Source organism: Mobula hypostoma, chromosome 15, assembly GCF_963921235.1.
Source record: "Mobula hypostoma chromosome 15, sMobHyp1.1, whole genome shotgun sequence".
NCBI classification, from domain to species: Eukaryota; Metazoa; Chordata; class Chondrichthyes; order Myliobatiformes; family Myliobatidae; genus Mobula; species Mobula hypostoma.
The window spans coordinates 562,700-585,323 of record NC_086111.1 but is presented as its reverse complement, the minus strand read 5'-3'; the positions used below and the strand labels follow the sequence as shown (position 1 = coordinate 585,323).

Genomic DNA, 22,624 nt, shown 5'->3' with positions numbered 1-22,624 from the left:
TTAGTATTAAATTTTTGAAGATACCATCAGCAAATCCATTTCCTACAAATGGATAGAGATCTTGGCAATAAAACCACCTCATCTACATGCAGACATAAAGCCAGAAAATTTTGAAGGATTGAACATCTTTTGATCTGCAGGCAGTCGTGCTGTCAGTAACTTCAATTATACAATCAAAACTCCCAGCTGCTACCCATTTCAGTTTGACTTCCCTTTCCCATACTGACATGTCTGTCCATGGTTTCCTCTACTGCCACATTGAGGCCATAGTCAGGTTGGAGAAGCAACACCTTAAATTGCACCTAGGTCACCTTATGGAATGAACACCGATATCTCTAACTTCTGTTAATTTCTCCCCCTCCCTCCTTGTCTCTTTTTCCATTCCCCTTTTGTTCTCTTCACCAGCCCATCACCTCCCTCTGGTCACATATTCTCTTCCACCCTATTCCATGGTCCAGGGTCCTTTCCTATTAGATTCCTTCTTTTTCAGCCCTTCATCTCTTCCACCTATCACCTGTCAGCTTCTCACTTTATACCACCTCCCCACCCATCCGCCTTCCCGCTCACTTGGTCTCACCTATCACCTCTCAGCTTGTACTTTTGGAAACTGGTGCTCCAATTTCCTCCCACATCCCAAAGATGTGTCTTAGAGCCACAGACTTGTACAGCATGGAAAAACACCCTTCGGCCACCATGTTCATATCAACCTTTTTGCCCATCTAAGCTAATCATATTTACCTGCATTAGGACCATGCCCACCTATATTTTGCCTATTTTGGTGTCTGTTGAAATGCCTCTTTAGTGATGTTATTGTATCTGATTCCACCATCTCCTCTGGCAATACAATCCAGATATCCCTAAGATTCCCTTAACAACTCCTTCTTTTCACTTTAAAGCTTTGGTTTCTAGTTTGGACAGCCTGGCTCTGCCATATAAAAAAGATTTTTTTTATCCATGCCTGTCACAATCTTATATTTTTCTATTTGGTCATCCTTCACTTCAGGAAAAGCAAGCCCAGCCTATCCAATCACTTCCCATAACTAATGTCCTCCAATCCGGGCAATATCCTCTGCACTCAATCACAGTCTTCCACAGAACTGCAAAAACACTAAGTGCACCCTAATCTGTGTTTTGTAAAGCTGGAATGTAATACTGTACCCCAACTTTTACATTCAGCCCCATAATCTATGAGGATAAACCTGCTGTATTCTCTTTTCCACCTGCATTGCTGCTTTCAGGAAGTTCAGAACTTAGATCTCTAGGTCTCTATTCATCAACATTCCTTGCTTCCATACCATTTACTTTATATATGTCCTTCCTCTGCCTAACCACTCTAATTGTATAATCTGGGCTGGCGGGGTTAATAGATACTTTGCCCCTCCTGTGTAGGCAATACTCTTGGAGTGTGGGGGAGATTTGATTGAGGTACAGTATACCAAATTATGAGGAGAAAAGATAAGATAAATGTAAACAGGCTTTTTCCATTGAGGCTGGATGAAATAAGAGTTGGATGAACTTGGCAGTTGAACGGGGCACGACTGCCCAAGCGCGTGTAAGTCGAACCATGAGGTAGCGGGAGAGTTTAAAAGCGAGAAGTTTGTGGAAGTCGGTCATTTCTTCGACAGTTGAACAGGGCATGACTGCGCAAGCGAGTGTAAGTCGGACTGTGAGGCAACGGGAGTGTTTAAAAGCGAGAAGATTAACGGAGCGGGCGACGGAGTAGCCGGCGACAGAGTCAAGGGAGACAGAGTAGTGAGGCTTTGGCTCCAGAGGCTTCGGCGAGCAGAGGCTGAGGAAGAGCTTCACTCCAAGTGAGGTAAGGCCGGGTAAGTTCCTTTAATAAATCTAATTATCTTAAGAATAAGTAATGGAGACAGCAGTTAGGGCAGTCGAGTGCTCTGTTTGCAGTATGTGGGAAGTTAGGGCGAGCACAATCGTCCCTGATGACTACACCTGCGAAAGGTGCATCCAGCTGCAGCTCCTGACAAACCGAGTTAGGGAACTGGAGCTGGAGCTGGATGAACTTCGGATCATTCGGGAGGCAGAGGCAGAAATAGACAGGAGTTACAGGGAGATAGTCACTCCTAAGAGTCAGGAGACAGGTAGCTGGGTGACTGTCAGGAGAGGGAAGGGGAATAGACAGAGTGAGCATAGCACCCCTGTGGCCGTTCCCACCAATAATAAGTACAATCGTTTTGGATACTGTTGATGGGGATGACCTACCAGGGACAAGTTGCAGTGGTTGTGTCTCTGGCACCGAGACGGGACCCTCAACTCAGAAGGGAAGGAGGAAAAAGAGGAGAGCAGTAGTGATAGGGGATTCGATAGTTAGGGGGACAGATAAGAGGTTCTGTGGGAGAGATCGAGAATCCCGGATGGTCTGTTGCCTCCCTGGTGCCAAGGTCTGTGATATCTCGGATCGAGTTCTCAGTATTCTCAAGAGGGAGGGTGAGCAGCCGGATGTCGTGGTCCATATGGGACCAATGACGTGGGTAGGAAGAGTAAGAAGGTCCTGAAAGGTGAGTTTAGGGAGTTAGGCGCCAAGTTAAAGGACAGGACCTCCAGGATGGCAGTCTCAGGATTGCTACCAGTGCATGTGCAGGCGGGTTTAGAAATAGTAAGATAGCACAGATTAACACGTGGCTGAAGACATGGTGCAGGAGGCAGGGCTTCAGATTTATAGATAATTGGGCAGTTTTCCAGGGAAGGTGGGACCTGTTCCGGCGGGACGGCTTACATCTGAACTGGAGGGGGACAAATATTCTTGCAGGTAGATTTGCTAGAGACGTTCCGGTGGATTTAAACTAGATACGAGGGGGGAGGGGAACCAGAATGTAGGAACAGATGTCGGGAAGAAGGAAGAAGAAGAAAATAGTGAAGTTGTTTGCGCCATTAGTGATAAACAGAGAGTAAGAGGTGGAAAATTTCTTAAATGCATTTATTTTAATGCTAGGAGCAGTATGAGGAAGGTGGATGAGCTTAGAGCATGGATTGATACCTGGAAGTATGATGTGGTAGCTATTAGTGAAACATGGTTACAGGAGGGGTGTGATTGGCAACTAAATATTCCTGGATTTAATTGCTTCAGGTGTGATAGAATCAGATGGACAAGAGGGGGAGGTGTTGCATTGCTTGTCAGAGAAAATATTACAGCGGTGCTCTGGCAGGATAGATTAGAGGGCTCATCTAGGGAGGCTATCTGGGTGGAATTGAGGAATGGGAAAGGTGTAGTAACACTTATGGGGGTGTATTATAGACCACCAAATGGGGAGCGAGAATTGGAGAAACAAATTTGTAAACAGATATTAGTAGTAAGCACAAGGTTGTGATTGTGGGAGATTTTAATTTTCCACATATAGACTGGAAAGCCAATACTGTAAAAGGTCTGGATGGTTTGGAGTTTTTAAAATGTGTGCAGGATAGTTTTTTGCAGCAATACATAGAGGTACCAACTAGAGAAGGGGCACTGTTGGATCTCCTGTTAGGGAATGAAATAGGTCAGGTGACGGAGGTTTGTGTTGGGGAGCACTTCGGGTCCAGTGATCACAATGCCATTAGTTTCAATATAATTATGAAGAAGGATAGGTCTGGACCCAGGGTTGAGATTTTTGATTGGAGAAAGGCTAACTTTGAGGAGATGCGAAAGGATTTAGAAGGAGTGGATTGGGACAATTTGTTTTATGGGAAGGATGTAATAGAGAAATGGAGGTCATTTAAAGGTGAAATTTTGAGGGTACAGAATCTTTATGTTCCTGTTAGGTTGAAAGGAAAGGTTATAAGTTTGAGAGAGCCATGGTTTTCACTGGATATTGGAAACTTGGTTCGGAAAAAGAGAGATATCTACAATAAATATAGGCAGTATGGAGTAAATGAGGTGCTCGAGGAATATAAAGAATGTAAAAAGAATCTTAAGAAAGAACTTAGAAAAGCTAAAAGAAGATATGAGGTTACTTTGGCAAGTAAGGTGAAAATAAATCCCAAGGGTTTCTACAGTTATATTAATAGCAAAAGGAGAGTGAGTGCATAACTGTTTGTCAGATTGGAGGCTGGTGACTAGCGGTGTGCCTCAGGGATCTGTACTGGGTCCAATGTTGTTTGTCATATACATTAATGATCTGGATGATGGGGTGGTAAATTGAATTAGTAAGTATGCAGATGATACTACGATAGGTGGAGTTGTGGATAATGAGGTAGGTTTTCAAAGCTTGCAGAGAGATTTAGGCCAGTTAAAAGAGTGGGCTGAAAGATGGCAGATGGAGTTTAATGCTGATAAATGTGAGGTGCTACATTTTGGTAGGACTAATCAAAATAGGACATACATGGTAAATGGTAGGGCATTGAAGAATGCAGTAGAACAGAGGGATCTAGGAATAATGGTGCATAGTTCCCTGAAGGTGGAATCTCATGTGGATAGGGTGGTGAAGAAAGCTTTTGGTATGCTGGCCTTTATAAATCAAAGCATTGAGTATAGGAGCTGGGATTCAATGTTGAAATTGTACAAGGCATTGGTAAGGCCAAATTTGGAGTATTGTGTACAGTTTTGGTCACCGAATTATAGGAAAGATGTCAAAAAAATAGAGAGAGTACAAAGAAGATTTACTAGAATGTTATCTGGGTTTCATCACCTAAGTTACAGAGAAAGGTCGAACAAGTTGGGTCTTTATTCTTTGGAGCGTAGAAGGTTGAAGGGAGTCTTGATAGAGGTATTTAAAATTATGAGGGGGATTGATAGAGTTGACGTGGATAGGCTTTTTCCATTGAGAGTGGGGGAGATTCAAACAAGAGGACATGAGTTGAGGATTAAAGGGCAAAAGTTTAGGGGTAACATACGGGGGAACTTCTTTACTCAGAGAGTGGTAGCTGTGTGGAACGAGCTTCCAGAAGAAGTGGTAGGGGCAGGTTCGATGTTGTCATTCAAAGTTAAATTGGATCGCTATATGGACAGGAAAGGAATGGAGGGTTATGGGCTGAGTGCAGGTCGGTGGGACTAGGTGAGAGTAGGAGTTCGGCACGGACCAGAAGGGCTGAGATGGCCTGTTTCCGTGCTGCAATTGTTATATGGTTATATATGGCTAAGGAGAATCCAGGAGCGGGCAAGAGCTTCACTCAGAGGTTGGTATCACTGTGGAACAAGCTGCCAGTGGAAATGGGGCATGAGGGTTTGATTGCACCATTTAGAAGTTTAAATAAGTACATGGATGGGAGGGCTACGACAGGCTATGGTCCAGATGCAAGTCAATGGGACTGGGCAGAATAAGCTTGGCATAGACTAGATAGGCCAAAGGGTCTGTATCTGTGATGCAGTGCTCTATGACAGTGTCAGGGATGCTGACAGAACAGCAATGGCGGGCATTTCTGAGGGCAATATGGAAGCACAGGACAGATAGGTCCCAAAGATCAATAAGTATTCTAAAGAGAGGATGAGGCAATCGCGGCTGATAAAGTCAAAGACAGCATAAAAGCAAAAGAGAGGGCATAATATACTAAAAATTTGTGGGAAGTTAGTAGTTTGGGAAGCTTTTAAAAACCAACAGAAGGCAACTAAAAAAGCAATAAGGAGAGAAAAGATGAAATATGGATTAAGCTAGCCAATAATATAAAAGAAGATGTAAAAAGGATTTTTTTTCAGATATAAAAAGAGTAAAAGAGAAACAAGAGTTAATGCTCTAGTTTGAAGATTCTACATCTCTAGGTGTACCAAGAGGAGACTGAATTAAAACCAGACACTAAAGGTCTTCAACCTGAAACATTAATCCTCTTTCTCGTTCCATAGGTACTGGATGACCTGCGGAGTATTTCCAACCATTTTGTATATAGGGTTGTGCAGGTTGGTTCAAGGACCAAATGGTTGAAGAGAAACCTAGACGCAGAGAGGTGAGATTTCTAAGACAGAAAGAATACGAAGTTTAAAGGCTTGGCAGCTGAAAGCACAGGCACCAAAGTGGGAACAGAAGTGACTACTGGCAAAACTGGACGGATGCCTCGTTATTAATGTGTAACAGTTACTCTGTAGACACTGATGGTGGAATGAGACTGAAAATCCCTCCTGTTTAGACCACAAGACCATTAGACAAAGGAGCAGAAGTCGGCCATTCTGCCCATCAAGTCTGCTCCGCCATTTTATCATGAGCTGATCCATTCTCCCATTTAGTCCCACTCCCCCACCTTCTCACCATAAACCTTTGATGCCCTGGCTACTCAGATACCTATCAATCTCTGCCTTAAATACACCCAATGACTTGGCCTCCACTGCCGTCCGTGGCAACAAATTCCATAGATTCACCACCCTCTGACTAAAAAAATTTCTTCGCATTTCTGTTCTGAATAGGCACTCTTAAGTCATGTCCTCTCGTACTAGACTCCCCCACCATGGGAAACAATTTTGCCACATCCACTCTGTCCATGCCTTTCAACATTCAAAATGTTTCTATAAGGTCCTGCCTCATTCTTCTAAACTCCAAGGAATACTGTCCAAGAGCAGACAAATGTTCCTCATATGTTAACCCTCTCATTCCCGGAATCATTCTAGTGAATCTTCTCTGTACCCTCTCCAACGTCAGCACATCCTTTCTTAAATAAGGAGACCAAAACTGCCCACAGTACTCCAAGTGAGGTCTTACCAGTGCCTTATAGAGCCTCAACATCACATCCCTGCTCCTATACTCTATTCCTCTAGAAATGAATGCCAACATTGCATTTGCCTTCTTCACCACCAACTCAACCTGGAGGTTAACCTTAAGGGTATCCTGCACGAGGGCTCCCAAGTTCTGTTGCATCTGAGAACTTCGAATTCTCTCCCTATTTAAATAATAGTCTGCCCATTTATTTCTTCTGCCAAAGTGCATAATCATACACTTTCCAACATTGTATTTCATTTGCCACTTCTTTGCCCATTCTTCCAATCTATCCAAGTGTCTCTGCAGACTCTCTGTTTCCTCAGCACTACCGGCCCCTCCACTTATCTTTGTATCATCAGCAAACTTCGCCACAAAGCCATCTATTCCATAATCCAAATCAGTGATGTACTCCTGTTTGAGTACTGTTGGGGGGGACAGCTTACCCGGGGGAAGCGACAGTGGCCGTGCCTCCGGCACAGAGTCTGGCCCTGTAGCTCAGAAGGGTAGGGAAAGGAAGAGGAGGGCAGTTGTGATAGGGGACTCGATAGTAAAGGGATCAGATAGGCGATTCTGTGGACGCAGTCCAGAGACCCGAATGGTAGTTTGCCTCCCTGGTGCCAGGGTCTGGCATATTTCTGATCATGTCCAAGATATCCTGAAGTGGAAGGGTGAGGAGCCAGAAGTCGTGGTACATATAGGTACCAATGACATAGATAGAAAGAGGTCCTGAAAGGAGAATATAGGGAGCTGGGAAGGGAGTTGAGAAAAAGGACCGCAAAGGTAGTAATCTCGGGATTGCTGCCTGTGCCACGCGACAGTGAGAGTAGGAATGCGATGAGGTGGAGGATAAATGCGTGGCTGAGGGATTGGAGCAGGGGGCAGGGATTCAAGTTTTTGGATCATTGGGACCTCTTTTGGTGCAGGTGTGACCTGTACAAAAAGGACGAGTTGCACTTGAATCCTAGGGGGACCAATATCCTGGCGGGGAGATTAGCAAGGGTTACTGAGGTGACTTTAAACTAGAATGATTGGGGGGTGGGAATCAAATTAAAGAGGCTAGGCAAGAGGAGGTTAGTTCACAACAGGGGGATGGGAACCAGTGCAGAGAGACAGAGGGGTGTAAAATGAGGGTAGAAGCAAAAAGTAGTAAGGTGAAAAGTAAAAGTGGCAGGCTGACAAATCCAGGGCAAGCATCAAAGAGGGCCACTTTTCAACATAATTGTATAAGGGCTAAGAGAGTTGTAAAAGCGCGCCTGAAGGCTTTGTGTGTCAATGCAAGGAGCATTTGTAACAAGGTGGATGAATTAAAAGTGCAGATTGTTATTAATGAATATAATATAGTTGGGATCACAGAGACATGGCTCCAGGGTGACCAAGGATGGGAGCTCAACATTCAGGGATATTCAATATTCAGAGGGATAGACATGAAAGAAAAGGAGGTGGGGTGGCGTTGCTGGTTAGAGAGGAGATTAACACAATAGAAAGGAAGGACATAAGCCGGGAAGATGTGGAATTGATATGGGTAGAGCTGCATAACATTAAGGGGCAGAAAACGCTGTTGGGAATTGTGTACAGGCCACCTAACAGTAGTAGTGAGGTTGGGGATGGTATTAAACAGGAAATTAGAAATATGTGCAATAAAGGAACAGCAGTTATAATGGGTGACTTCAATCTACATGTAGATTGGGTGAACCAAATTGGTAAGGGTGCTGAGGAAGAGGATTTCTTGGAATGTATGCGGGATGGTTTTTTGAACCAACATGTCAAGGACCCAACTAGAAAGCAGGCTATTCTAGACTGGGTATTCAGCAATGAGGAAGGGTTAATTAGCAATCTTGTCGTGAGAGGCCCCTTGGGTAAGAGTGACCATAATATGGTGGAATTCTTCATTAAGATGGAGAGTGATATAGTTAATTCAGAAACAAAGGTTCTGAACTTAAAGAAGGGTAACTTTGAAGGTATGAGATGTGAATTAGCTAAGATAGACTGGCAAATGACACTTAAAGGGCTGACGGTGGATATGCAATGGCAAGCATTTAAAGATCGCATGGATGAACTACAACAATTGTTCACTTCAGTTTGGCAAAAGAATAAATCAAGGAAGGTAGTGCACCCGTGGCTGACAAGGGAAATTAGGGATAGTATCAATTCCAAAGAAGAAGCATACAAATTAGCCAGAAAAAGTGGCTCACCTGAGGACTGGGAGAAATTCAGAGTTCAGCAGAGGAGGACAAAGGGCTTAATTAGGAAGGGGAAAAAAGATTATGAGAGAAAACTGGCAGGGAACATGAAAACTGACTGTAAAAGCTTTTATAGATATGTAAAAAGGAAAAGACTGGTAAAGACAAATGTAGGTCCCCTACAGATAGAAACAGGTGAATTGATTATGGGGAGCAAGGACATGGCAGACCAATTGAATAATTACTTTTGTTCTGTCTTCACTAAGGAGGACATAAATAATCTTCCGGAAATAGTAGGGGACAGAGGGTCCAGTGAGATGGAGGAACTGAGCGAAATACATGCTAGTAGGGAAGTGGTGTTGGGTAAATTGAAGGGATTGAAGGCAGATAAATCCCCAGGGCCAGATGGTCTGCATCTCAGAGTGCTTAAGGAAGTAGCCCAAGAAATAGTGGATGCATTAGTGATAATTTTTCAAAACTCTTTAGATTCTGGACTAGTTCCTGAGGATTGGAGGGTGGCTAACGTAACTCCACTTTTTAAAAAAGGAGAGAGAGAGAAACCAGGGAATTATAGACCGGTTAGCCTAACGTCGGTGGTGGGGAAACTGCTAGAGTCAGTTATCAAAGATGTGATAACAGCACATTTGGAAAGCGGTGAAATCATCGGACAAAGTCAGCATGGATTTGTGAAAGGAAAATCATGTCTGACGAATCTCATAGAATTTTTTGAGGATGTAACTAGTAGAGTGGATAGGGGAGAACCAGTGGATGTGGTATATTTGGATTTTCAAAAGGCTTTTGACAAGGTCCCACACAGGAGATTAGTGTGCAAACTTAAAGCACATGGTATTGTGGGTATGGTATTGATGTAGATAGAGAATTGGTTGGCAGACAGGAAGCAAAGAGTGGGAATAAACGGGACCTTTTCAGAATGGCAGGCAGTAACTAGTGGGGTACCGCAAGGCTCAGTGCTGGGACCCCAGTTGTTTACAATATATATTAATGACTTAGATGAGGGAATTAAATGCAGCATCTCCAAGTTTGCGGATGACACGAAGCCTGGCGGCAGTGTTAGCTGTGAGGAGGATGCTAAGAGGATGTAGGGTGACTTGGATAGGTTAAGTGAGTGGGCAAATTCATGGCAGATGCAATTTAATGTGGATAAATGTGAAGTTATCCACTTTGGTGGCAAAAATAGGAAAACAGATTATTATCTGAATGGTGGCCGATTAGGAAAAGGGGAGGTGCAACGAGACCTGGGTGTCATTATACACCAGTCATTGAAAGTGGGCATGCAGGTACAGCAGGTGGTGAAAAAGGCGAATGGTATGCTGGCATTTATAGCGAGAGGATTCGAGTACAGGAGCAGGGAGGTACTACTGCAGTTGAACAAGGCCTTGGTGAGACCACACCTGGAGTATTGTGTGCAGTTTTGGTCCCCTAATCTGAGGAAAGACATCCTTGCCATAGAGGGAGTACAAAGAACGTTCACCAGATTGATTCCTGGGATGGCAGGACTTTCATATGATGAAAGACTGGATCAACTAGGCTTATACTCGATAGAATTTAGAAGATTGAGGGGGTATCTGATTGAAACATATAAAATCCTAAAGGGATTGGACAGGCTAGATGCAGGAAGATTGTTCCCGATGTTGGGGAAGTCCAGAACGAGGGGTCACAGTTTGAGGATAAAGGGGAAACCTTTTAGGACCGAGATTGGGAAAAACTTCTTCACACAGAGAGTGGTGAATCTGTGGAATCCTCTGCCACAGGAAACAGTTGAGGCCAGTTCATTGGCTGTATTTAAGAGGGAGTTAGATATGGCCCTTGTGGCTAAAGGGATCAGGGGCTATGGAGGGAAGGCTGGTACAGGGTTCTGAGTTGGATGATCAGCCATGATCGTACTGAATGGCGCTGCAGGCTCGAAGGGCCAAATGGCCTACTCCTGCACCTATTTTCTATGTTTTCTATGTTTCTATGTAAAAAGAAGCGGCCCCAACACGGACCCCTGTGGAACACCACTGGTAACCGGCAGCCAACCAGAATAGGATCCCTTTATTCCCACTCTCTGTTTCCTGCCAATCAGCCAACGCTCTATCCACGTAAACAACCCTTCCTTCAGGTAGTCCTGACGAAGGGTCTCGGCCTGAAACGTCGACTGTACCTCTTCCTAGAGATGCTGCCTGGCCTGCTGCGTTCACCAGCAACTTTGATGTGTGTTGCTCTATCCACGTATGTAACTTTCCCATAATTCCATGGGCTCTTATCTTGTTAAGCATCCTCATGTGTGGCACCTTGTCAAAGGTCTTCTGAAAATCCAAATATACAACATCCACTGCATCTCCCTTGTCTAGCCTACTTGTAATTTCCTCAAAAAATTGCAATAGGTTTGTCAGACAGGATTTCCCTTTAAAGAAACCATGCTGAGTTTTGCCTATCTTGTCATATGCCTCCAGGTACTCGGTAACCTCATCCTTGACAATCAATTCCAACAACTTCCCAAACACCGATGTCAAGCTAACAGGTCTATAATTTCCTTTTTGCTTCCTTGCCCCCTTCTTAAATAGCGGAGTGACATTTGCAATCTTCCAGTCCTCCGGAACCATGTCAGAATCTGTTGACTTTTGAAAGATCATTGCTAATGCCTCCACAGCTACTTTCCTCAGAACACGAGGGTGCATTCCATCTAGTCTGGGAGATTTATCTACCCTTAGACTATTCAGCTTCCTGAGTACTTTCTCTGTCGTAATTGTGACTGTGCACACTTCTCTTCCCTGCCACCCTTGAGTGTCTGGTATACTGCTGATGTCTTCCTCAGTGAAGACTGACACAAAATACTCGTTCAGTTCCTCTGTCATCTCCTTATCTCCCATTACATTTTCTCCAACATCATTTTCTATCAGTCCTATATCTACTCTCATCTCTCTTTTACTCTTTATATACTTGAAAAAGCTTTTAGTATCCTCTTTGATATTATTTGCTAGCTTTGTTTCATAGTTCATCTTTTCCATCTTAATGACCTTCTTAGTTTCTTTCTGTAAGCTTTTAAAAACTTCCCAATCCTCTGTCTTCCCACGAATTTTTGCTTCCTTGTATGCCCTCTCCCTTGCTTTAACTTTGGCTTTGACTTCTCTTGTCAGCCACGGTTCCATCCTTTTTCCATTCAAAAATTACTTTTTTTTTTGGATTATATCTGTCTTGCACCTTCCTCACTTCTCGCATAAACTCCAGCCACTGCTACTCTGCTGTCTTTCCCACCAGTGTCCCTTTCCAGTCAACTTTGGTCAGTTCCTCTCTCATGCCACTGTAATTTCCTTTACTCCACTGAAATACCGACACATCAGATTTCGGCTTCTCTTTCTCAAATTTCACAGTGAACTCAATCATCTTATGATCACTGCCTCCTAAGGGTTCCTTCACCTCAATCTCTCTAATCACCTCCGGTTCATTACACAATACCCAATCCAGTACAGCCGATCCCCTAGTGGGCTCAACAACATGCTGTTCTCAAAAGCCATCTCGCAGACATTCTACAAATTCTCTCTCTTGAGATCTAGTGCTGACCTGATTTTCCCAATCCACTCGCATGTTAAAATCCCCCACAATTATCATAACACTGCCCTTCTGACAAGCCTTTTCTATTTCCTGTTGTAATTTGTAGTCCACATCACTGCAGCTGTTAGGAGGCCTATAAATAACTGCCATCAGGGTCCTTTTACCCCTGCAATTTCTTAGCTCAACCCATAAAGATTCTGCACCTTCCGATCATATGTCACCTCTTTCTAATGATTTAATATCATTTCTTACCAATAAAGCCACGCCACCCCCTCTGCCTACCTTCCTATCCTTCTGATACACCGTGTATCCTTGGACGTTCAGCTCCCAGAGACATGCATCCTTTAGCCACGTCTCAGTGATGGCCATAATATCATACCTGCCAATCTGTAGCTGTACGACAAGATCATCCACCTTATTCCTTATGCTGTGTGTACTTAAGTATAACACCTTAAAACCACTAGTTGGTACTTTTTGCTTTGATTGCACTGCAACTCATCCCAATGGCTACAAATCTGCCCCATCACCTGCTTGTCTTTCCTGACATCTTTACTGCTCTCTAACTTAGATTTATTTCTGTTTTCCCCTCCTCCGCTCTATCATTCTGGTTCCCATCCCTCTGCCAAATTAGTTTCGACCCTCCCTAACAGCTCTATTAAACCTTCCCGCTAGGATACTGGTCCCTAGTTTAAGTCAATGCTCAGCCCTCCCTCATGAAATCAACACCTTAATAGAAACATGAAATAAACAATAAGGTAGCAAAAAATACACTTTATTTTAGTTGTAGGTTAAATGGACAAAAGAAAAACAAAATTACACTTCAGAAACAGACAACTAATTCAGAGGATTTTCACCCCGAAGTTACTATAATCATAACATACCAAACAGGCACAAGACAAACATGATTTCTTTTTAAAAATATAGGATCAGATATGCAATTCAGTGCCTGATTTACATTTTGAAAAAATTAAACTGGTTCCAGAGAATCCTTTAAACACAATGCATAAATTTAGTGACATTTCTATGTTGTGTGAGGCAGGGAAATGAGGCGACTAGAACTGAACACAATATTCCATGTGTGGACTAACCAGGACTTTATCGAGCTGCAGCATCATGTGGTTCTTGAACTCAATTCCCCAACTAATGAAAGCCAATACAACAATATTTTAGAACAGACAGAATGCAAACTTTTCCAGGAATAAAATCTGCCTCAAACTCCTTATGACATCTTTTCTACAACATTCCAAATGTTTTGCATTTGATGAAGTGCTTTAATAATGTGGAAAATGCTGAGATGAGTTTGCTTACATAAAAGGTGACACAAAAGCATAATGGCTTTTAATGAGTCTGACATTGTGCTATCAACCGACTAGCCGCGCCTTAGAGAGGGTCTGTGTAGCTGGAGTGCATGCATCTGCACAATGTATCATGGAGATACAGAATATGCTGGAGGCTCGATCTGCTCTGGGATCACAGCTGCCAGTTCAGTACCACACTGAGCTGGAGAGACGTGTACAAATGACCAACTCCAAGCCAAACCAGTGCACCTAGCCGAGCTCCCTTCATGTGAAAAGGAAAGGGGATTGTTTCCTTTCACTGCATTTAAAAATTATTAGTAATGATTTAGTTAATCTACATGAATGGTAGAATGTTTGATGTTTCTTCATTTATGCAAATGTTCCTTAAGTGCATTTAAATGTCTCCAATCATCAGGAGACATTAGAAATTGTAAAAAGAAAATGACATTATTTGTTCTGTCAGAAGGGGTCAGTTAGAGTGGCATCATAAACATAACAAATTTTGCAGTTGCCGGAAATCCAGAGTACCACAGACACCTGGTCTAAAGATTAGCAGTACTTTTCACATGCAAACTGGAGCATACAATGAAAAGTGTCGCTTGCGTGAGTTGTGTGACCTGAGGTACAAATGATAGTGAAGGTTTCCTCAGTTTAGTAGTATTGTAGACTTTGAGGAAAAATATTTCACTGCATGGAATTATTCTTTTACTTTGCTATTTAAGTGGCTGTGAAAGGGTCTTTTAAGGATCTACGTTATACGATTACATAAACTTTTATGGTAACATACTGGTTCAGAATGCAGCAGAATAATCACTGGAACATTATAAAGGGTTTTAGCAGATAAGACAGCAAGCTCAGAAACAGAATTCTGCATTTCCTTTCTGGATTCCTGCCTCAATCAGGATGCCCGTCGTAGCACAGCAGTTAGCGCAGAGCTCCTACAACTTGCGGCGTTGGAGTTCAGAGTTCAATTCCAGTCCTGCCTTCAATAAGTTTGCATGACCTTTCCATGAGTGTGTGGGTTTCCACTGGGTGCTCTGGTTTCCACCCACAGTCCAAAGACATACCAGTTAGTAGGATAATTGGTCATTGTAAATTGTCCCATGAGTAGGCTAGGGTTAAACTGGTGGGTTGCTGGTTGGTGCGGCTTATTGAGCTGGAGGGGCCTGTTCTGCACTCCATCTCTAAATAAATAAAAAATAATTATCAAATCAGTGAGGATTGTGCTAAGTGTCACCACGCTTCCGGTCCCAACACAGCATGTCCTCAGCTCACTAACACTACGCTGTACAATTTTGGAATGTGGGAGGAACGCAATGTATCGGGAGGAAACCTACACTGTCATGGTGAGAACTTACAGACAGCAGCAGAAATTGAACCCTGATTGTTGACTACTGACCACTGTTGTAAGGTGATGTGATCTGATGATGTCCCATCACCTGACGCCTAGTCACAAACCACAGCCTCGGGAAACCACCATGGATGTGAGTCCAACAGGGCACAGGTAAGTATTACCGTAACCAGCCAAGGAGAGGCAAACACAATTCAACCCAATGCCACGTCATTCACAATCAGTGACTGAAGGGATAAATATATGGGCACATATTCCATCGCCCCTTAGCAGAGCACAAAGGATTGCAGAGAGCTCACATCTCATCTTCTGGGAACAGCTCCTCCAAAGGTTCAGCTCCTCTGTGCTTGGAACACCATCCGAGATTTTGGTGTTTGTGCGTCCAGAATGAGACTTGAACTTGGATGCTCCCCTTCCATTGATCTAAGTCTGACACTTCCTCTGAAGACTCATACCTCCTTTTAACGTAGCACTATCACTTCTAAAGAACATAAATTATGCTGCTGTTCAGAGATTTAAATGTCTGTCAATAAAAAAAGTGCCAACCCATTTTATTAATGGAGTTGTTAATCCACTTAAAACTCGTGGGTTATTGATTCTGTTCATTTTTGAAAGGTCGGATTTCACTCCAAAGGTTGACAGAAAATCTCTTTGTTCTTTGTATTGGACAGTCACTTTTTTACATAGTAAATACTTTTCCAACGATACCAGAGTATTGCCAAAGGAGTCATTGGTACTTCCCCTAAATTACTTCTGAATGTATCGTCGTTTTTAAACCTAGAATTCACACCAGAGAGTTGTCATCTCCTCTGATGCCAAGTCACTTCTGTGTTGAGGTGCCACTGACTGATGTGAGCAGGTGAGTGATGTGCTGGTGCAGTGATACACATGGGTGTCACAGAGAACAGGGAACCTCAAGGTCAATTAGTTCAGCTACTATTATTCTCCTTGACACAAGGGCAAGGGGCATTAAGAGGCTCTTATATAGGCACGTGTTGTCATGTGGCCAAGTGGTTAAGGCGTCGGTCTAGTGACCTGAAGGTTGCTAGTTCGAGCCTCAGCTGAGGCAGCTTGTTGTGTCCTTGAGCAAGGCACTTAACCACTTAACCACACATTGCTCTGCGACGACACCGGTGCCAAGCTGTATCGGCCCTACTGCCCTTCCCTTGGACAACATCGGTGACGTGGAGAGGGGAGACTTGCAGCATGGGTAACTGTCGGTCTTCCATACAACCTTGCCCAGGCCTGCGCCCTGGAAACCCTCCAAGGCGCAAATCCATGGTCTCACGAGACTAACGGATAGGCACATGGATGAAGTAAAATGGAGGGCTATGTGTGAGAGAAGACGTTAAAGTAGGGTAAAAAGTGTTGGCACAACATTGTGGACCAAAGGGCCTGTACTGTACTGTTCTATATTCTATGTGGATTGGTAGGATAATTGGCTACTGTAAATTGCTCCTTGTGAGAATGTTGGAATGTGGGATGTTCTGTACAGAGCAATCAATCCTGTCAACTAACTTACAACAGACCTCAGTGAGATCCTCAAAGAGCAGTTCCTGGTCTTGTACTTTGAGTGGAGGTGGTGACAAGGGGAGAAATGGAGTGGATTAGGTTCTCCGGGACAGCCTATCAGCTCTGGGTGGTTACATGGGTGGAACTTTGGGAACAAAGTGATATAGATGGTGGGAAAGGGGAAAACAGAGATCACAATAACTACACGGTGTCAATAAAGAAGAAAAATGCTCCAGTTTCTCCCCCAGTAAGCACTGCAATATCACAGGAATGATCAGGAGTCAAATACTGGCATCAGAACAGAGGACCACGAGAGGGGCATCCATCCCCTTAAACCATTCTACCATTCAGTTATATCATAACTAATCTCACTGGTTTTACGCAGGATGTTTACAAGATACATCATTATACAATTATAAAAATACATTTCATTGACACTTAAAAAAGGGGGTCACTGTAACAGGAATAAGTCAGATGAACACTAATAATCAATTATCAAAGGTAGCAGCTTGTGTTCTGTTAGAATCTATTCACTCCATCCGATTACAGGAACATACACAACATTGAAAAAATAAATCTATTTATAAAGGCTATCTTTTGTTAATAATATACATGTGTTATAAAAGCTATATAGCAGAATAGCATCATGACTTTAGTCACCAATTTACAACATACTAGATTTATTAGAAGAATATATTATAACATTAGAGGCCATTCAACCCCTGAAGTCAATGCTATCATTCAGTTAAATCATGGCTGATCTCAAAATAGGAACCAACCATGTTACAGAATGGTACTCTTCTTATTTCAGGACATTAACTTTGATAACTACCAGGTTAGAAAGTGCATGACTAGTTCAGGAAAATTGCTTTGACTCTGTTTGAACAATATATTTCAATCCTGTACTCTTTAAAAAAGGGGACAGTGTTGCACAGACCACTGTCCATAATAACTTCTCCAAATGTGACTCCAACATAGTGACATATCAGTAAATGAGCTTGTCTCAGTTAAAGATTTAAAGATTAACTTTATTTGTCACATGTGCATCAAAGCATACAGTGGAATATGTTGATTGCATCAACAACCAACACTATCCAAGGATGTGCTGTGGGCAGCCTGTGTCACCTTGCTTCCAGTGCCAACCTATCATGCCCACAACCTACTAACTCTAACCTCATACATCTTTGCAATGTGATAGGAAACCCACACAGTGACAGTAAAAATGTATTGACTCCTTACAGAGTGCGCGGGAATTGAACCCTGATTGCAAACACCATAAAGCATCATGCTGCCTGGTATGCCACCGTGCTGTAACATTGTCGGTGTTCTGCAGCTCAACAACTTGAGACTGAGTCTCAACATGCAAGTGAGTGAGCTGGGCTTGGAGACAGTGCTACGTTCTACATGCTCACTCCACCTCTCGGGGATCTCTTTAAAAATTGGTCAATAAATCTGCTTCCTGCGCATTTTTAGAATGAGTTAGAAAAGAGATGGAGAGAGATGGTGACTTAGAGACTGTTGTATTACTCTAATCAAATTAATTTTGGTAGAACTTAGCCAAAACTGTACTTTCATCTTTCTTTATATTCTACTACACTTGGCTTAAATCAATGAGATTATAAACACAATTACAACAGAATGACTTGAATTAGTTTTGTTTCCTACAAGAAACCATAGCTTGCACTGCCTGAGAGAGTGGTGGAACCAGTCACTGACCGAATTTTCAACTGTCTCAATGACAACTTGAATTGCCAAAACAGAGACAACTATGGGCCAAGTTGCTGGTGGGCTAGGGTGTTAATACAGATGCTGTATGACTCTATGACTTCCAGCTCATGATTGAAGATTAGTCTTGATAGTTCTTCTTAGACAAACATAATGGATAGAATTGTTCCCGCATCAGAAATTCCTATCATGCAGCAATTTAAAGTAAGCAAGTATCAGAAGAAAAGCCCTTTCCTCAAATAATTATCTGAAGCCATCTGTCAGGCAATATGGTTGAGTTGAAAACTGGATTCTGGGCCAGGTAATTCTGACTGGCTCGTTTAACCTTACACAAGGCACATTCTTGGAATAAAAGGGACCTCCCTTTAGAACTGAGACAAGGAGGAATTTCTGCAGCCAGTGTGTGGTGAAATTGTGGATTTTGTTGCTGCACAAGGCTGCCCAGGCCAAGTCAATGGGTGTATCTAAGGCAGAGATTGATAGGTCCTTGGTTGGTAAAGGGAATGAGGGTTACAGGCAGAAGACAGAAGAATGGGGTTGGAAAAAATGGTGGATGAGAGCTGATTGGGTTAATCCTGTCACTACATCTTACAGCATTATGCCATTTAAACGGTAAAGGTCTGATCCTAACCACATAATGATAACTGGAATATACCTTCATTAAATCCAGTTTTAACCTGCTCATTGGACCAAATTACTCTTTCCATCCCCGACTTTTGTGCCTGTTATTGTTTAGCTGGCTGCTCTCACAAAACCACAGGGACTGCGAAGCAAACTCCTTAGAGTGACTGGTGTCACTGCTGGTAAACCACCGTTATATAAATAGACACATCTTCCGCACACATTGTCTAACAACATTACTCATGCTTGCTAATGTTGCAATACATTAGAAAACTGGTGCAGTCTAACTTTGTATCACAGAATGGGTAGAACACAGGAAGAGACTACTCACCCCGACAGGCCTGCAGCTGTACGGGTTCCAAGTACTAGTTCATGCTTTTAATATTTCTCATTAACAACTTTCTTTTAAATCGCTCCTGGATATTCTTGACCACTATTTAATATGGTCACATTTATAATTATATTAATGTATGAGGAGCGTTTGATGGCTCTGGGCTTGTAGTCTCCGGTGTTTAAAAGGAGGAAGTGGAAACCTCATTGAAACCTATCGAATATCAACAAGCCTTGATAGAGTGGACATGAAGAGGATATTTCCAATAGTGGGGGAGTCTAGTACTAGAAGGCATAGCCTCAAAATACAAGGAGACCCCTTTAGAACAGAGATGAGAAGGAACTTTTTTCATCAGAAAGCAGTGGAATTCACGAAGGTGGAGGACACATCATTAGGTATATTTAAAGCAAAAGTTGATAGCTTCTCAATTAGTCAGGGTGTCAAAGGTTACCGGGAGAAGGCAGGAGAATGGAGTTGAGCGGGATAATTAATCAGCCGCGATACAATGGGCCGAATGACCTAATTCTGGTGCCATGTCTTACAGTTTAATACCCAAATTCAATTGTTAAGGGCTACTTATACATATGAAACTAGGTACAGTCCGAAAGGTTTCAATTACAAATTCTGCAATGTCAGAGGTCAGGGGGTAAAGCTTTGCATTGGAGAAAGAACCAGTTAACGTAATTATGAAAAGATCTAAAGAATGAGAACCCCCCCCCCCACCCCCAGCAATACCTTACGGAGATTAGCAAGTCATGATTGTTTTTTCACAAAATTCCAATAGTTTCATCGTGCTCCCCATCACCCAGGACATGTCCTCTTCTCATTACTACCATCAGGGAGGAGGCACACAAGCCTGATGAAGCACACTCAACATTTTAGGAACAGCTTCTTTCCCTCCACCGTCAGATTTCTGAATGGTCCATAACCAACCCATGAACACTACTGCACTACTTTTGCTCTTTTTGCACTAAATATTTATCTTTTAATATATTATTCTTATTGTAATTTGTAGTATTTTTAATGTATTGCACAGTACTACTGCTGCAAAATACCAAATTTCATGACATAGGTCACTGATATTAAATTGATTCTGATTTTGATTATCACCAACTTATTTAATAACTGATATTCCAACACGAAGCTCAAGAACTTCTTTGGGTGCCATACTCATTAGATTATTCTGGTTCACCTCAAGAGACCAGCACCAGTGCAATTGGCAGATGATGATTTCCAGCCTGAAAGCTCATTTGACTCGGTTCTGAGAGGAAGATTTGCATTTCTTTAGCACCTCACACATCCCTTCCAGAATATCTCAAAATCCATGACATCCAAAGTAGTACCTTTAGTAGTCACTCATGTAACTATGAAGTGAGGTGGCCGGTTTGTGCATGTCAAACTTTCATAAACAACCAAGTGAAGATCCTGGATAATATTGATTGAGGGACTCAGGACAACAGGAGCCTCTGGTCTTCTTCCGTCTTTGAGGGTAAGTGGTGCTCAAGTTAATACCTAACCCTGAGGACAGCACTTTGAAGAGTGCGGCACTCCCTCCGCACTGCCCTGCAGTGATGAGGTTTCATTGTTCCTCTGGGACTTGAACCCACAACTTCCTGCCTCAAGGTGGAACTACTGTGAGTGAGGTAATTAACTTGTTTTGAAGCAGCAATTCAAGGGTTCAGGCACACTGTACGAGCAACGGAGTCTGGATTGAGTTTCACCCTCCTATCACACTCCACCTCAGAGCTTCAATAATTTTCCTTGCTGATGGTGCCAAGCATCTTCTCTAACAGTCCAGCCTGAAGAGATTTATGCACAGAATCTGACTCTACGTCTCCTCAATACATTCTGACAGCGCAGCGTACCCAAGGTCAGTTTGATGAGGCAGTATCAAATTCTGCCTCCTGCTCCATCAACTTCGAGTAATACCAAGTTCATTTAAGGTTTCTGGAGAGCCGGCGATGACAACACTGGTGTCGATAGTCCATCCATACTGGCAATGGGGATGTGGATCTGGGTATTCCCGGCTGAGGGAAACTGAAAGAGAGATATCCAATCAGTGGGGGCAGTGTGGGGTGGGGGTAGAAAAACATCATTCAGCCCCTTGAACCTATCTCACCTCCAGCAGAATCAAGGCTGACCCATTACCTAATCCCAACCTTTGTTACCTCTTAGAAGAAACATATCCACCAGTTTGACAAAATCAAAGTCAAAGTAAATTTATTATTGAAGTACTCCGCTGTCAACATATACTACCTTGAGCGCAAACAACAGGAATTCTGCAGATGCTGGAAATTCAAGCAACATACATCAAAGTTGCTGGTGAACGCAGCAGGCCAGGCAGCATCTCTAGGAAGAGGTGCAGTCGACGTTTCAGGCCGAGACCTTTCGTCAGGACTAACTGAAGGAAGAGTGAGTAAGGGATTTGAAAGCTGGAGGGGGAGGGGGAGATGCAAAATGATAGGAGAAGACAGGAGGGGGAGGGATGGAGCCGAGAGCTGGACAGGTGATAGGCAAAAGGGGATACGAGAGGATCATGGGACAGGAGGTCCGGGAAGAAAGACAAGGGGGGGGGGTGACCCAGAGGATGGGCAAGAGGTATATTCAGAGGGACAGAGGGAGAAAAAGGAGAGTGAGAAAAAGATTGTGTGCATAAAAATGAGTAACAGATGGGGTACGAGGGGGAGGTGGGGCCTTAGCGGAGTTAGAGAAGTCAATGTTCATGCCATCAAGTTGGAGGCTACCCAGACGGAATATAAGGTGTTGTTCCTCCAACCTGAGTGTGGCTTCATCTTTACAGTAGAGGAGGCCATGGGAAGAATGGGAATGGGATGTGGAATTAAAATGTGTGGCCACTGGGAGATCCTGCTTTCTCTGGCGGACAGAGCGTAGATGTTCAGCAAAGCGGTCTCCCAGTCTGCGTCGGGTCTCACCAATATATAAAAGGCCACATCGGGAGCACCGGACGCAGTATATCACCCCAGTCAACTCACAGGCATCACTTCACCTGTGATGCTTTGCTGAACATCTACGCTCTGTCCGCCAGAGAAAGCAGGATCTCCCAGTGGCCACACATTTTAATTCCACATCTCATTCCCATTCTGACATGTCTATCCACGGCCTCCTCTACTGTAAAGATGAAACCACACTCAGGTTGGAGGAACAACACCTTATATTCCGTCTGGGTAGCCTCCAACCTGATGGCATGAACATTGACTTCTCTAACTTCCGCTAAGGCCCCACCTCCCCCTCGTACCCCATCTGTTACTCATTTTTATGCACACATTCTTTCTCTCACTCTCCTTTTTCTCCCTCTGTCCCTCTGAATATACCTCTTGCCCATCCTCTGGGTCACCCCCCCCCGTCTTTCTTCCCAGACCTCCTGTCCCATGATCCTCTCGTATCCCCTTTTGCCTATCACCTGTCCAGCTCTC

General features: G+C 43.3%; 1 protein-coding gene across 2 annotated transcripts in view; it reads right to left on the bottom strand.

The window, feature by feature from the left end:
* Window positions 1-13,061: 13,061 nt before the first annotated feature.
* LOC134356622 (ETS domain-containing protein Elk-1-like) overlaps window positions 13,062-22,624 on the bottom strand; it is a 177,362-nt gene continuing 167,799 nt past the window's right edge. For both annotated transcript variants that reach the window (XM_063067566.1, XM_063067567.1), the window contains one exon: window positions 13,062-21,227. In XM_063067566.1, coding sequence (XP_062923636.1) covers window positions 21,129-21,227 — 99 coding nt within the window. In that variant the 3' untranslated portion in view covers window positions 13,062-21,128. The remainder of the gene's footprint in view (window positions 21,228-22,624) is intronic.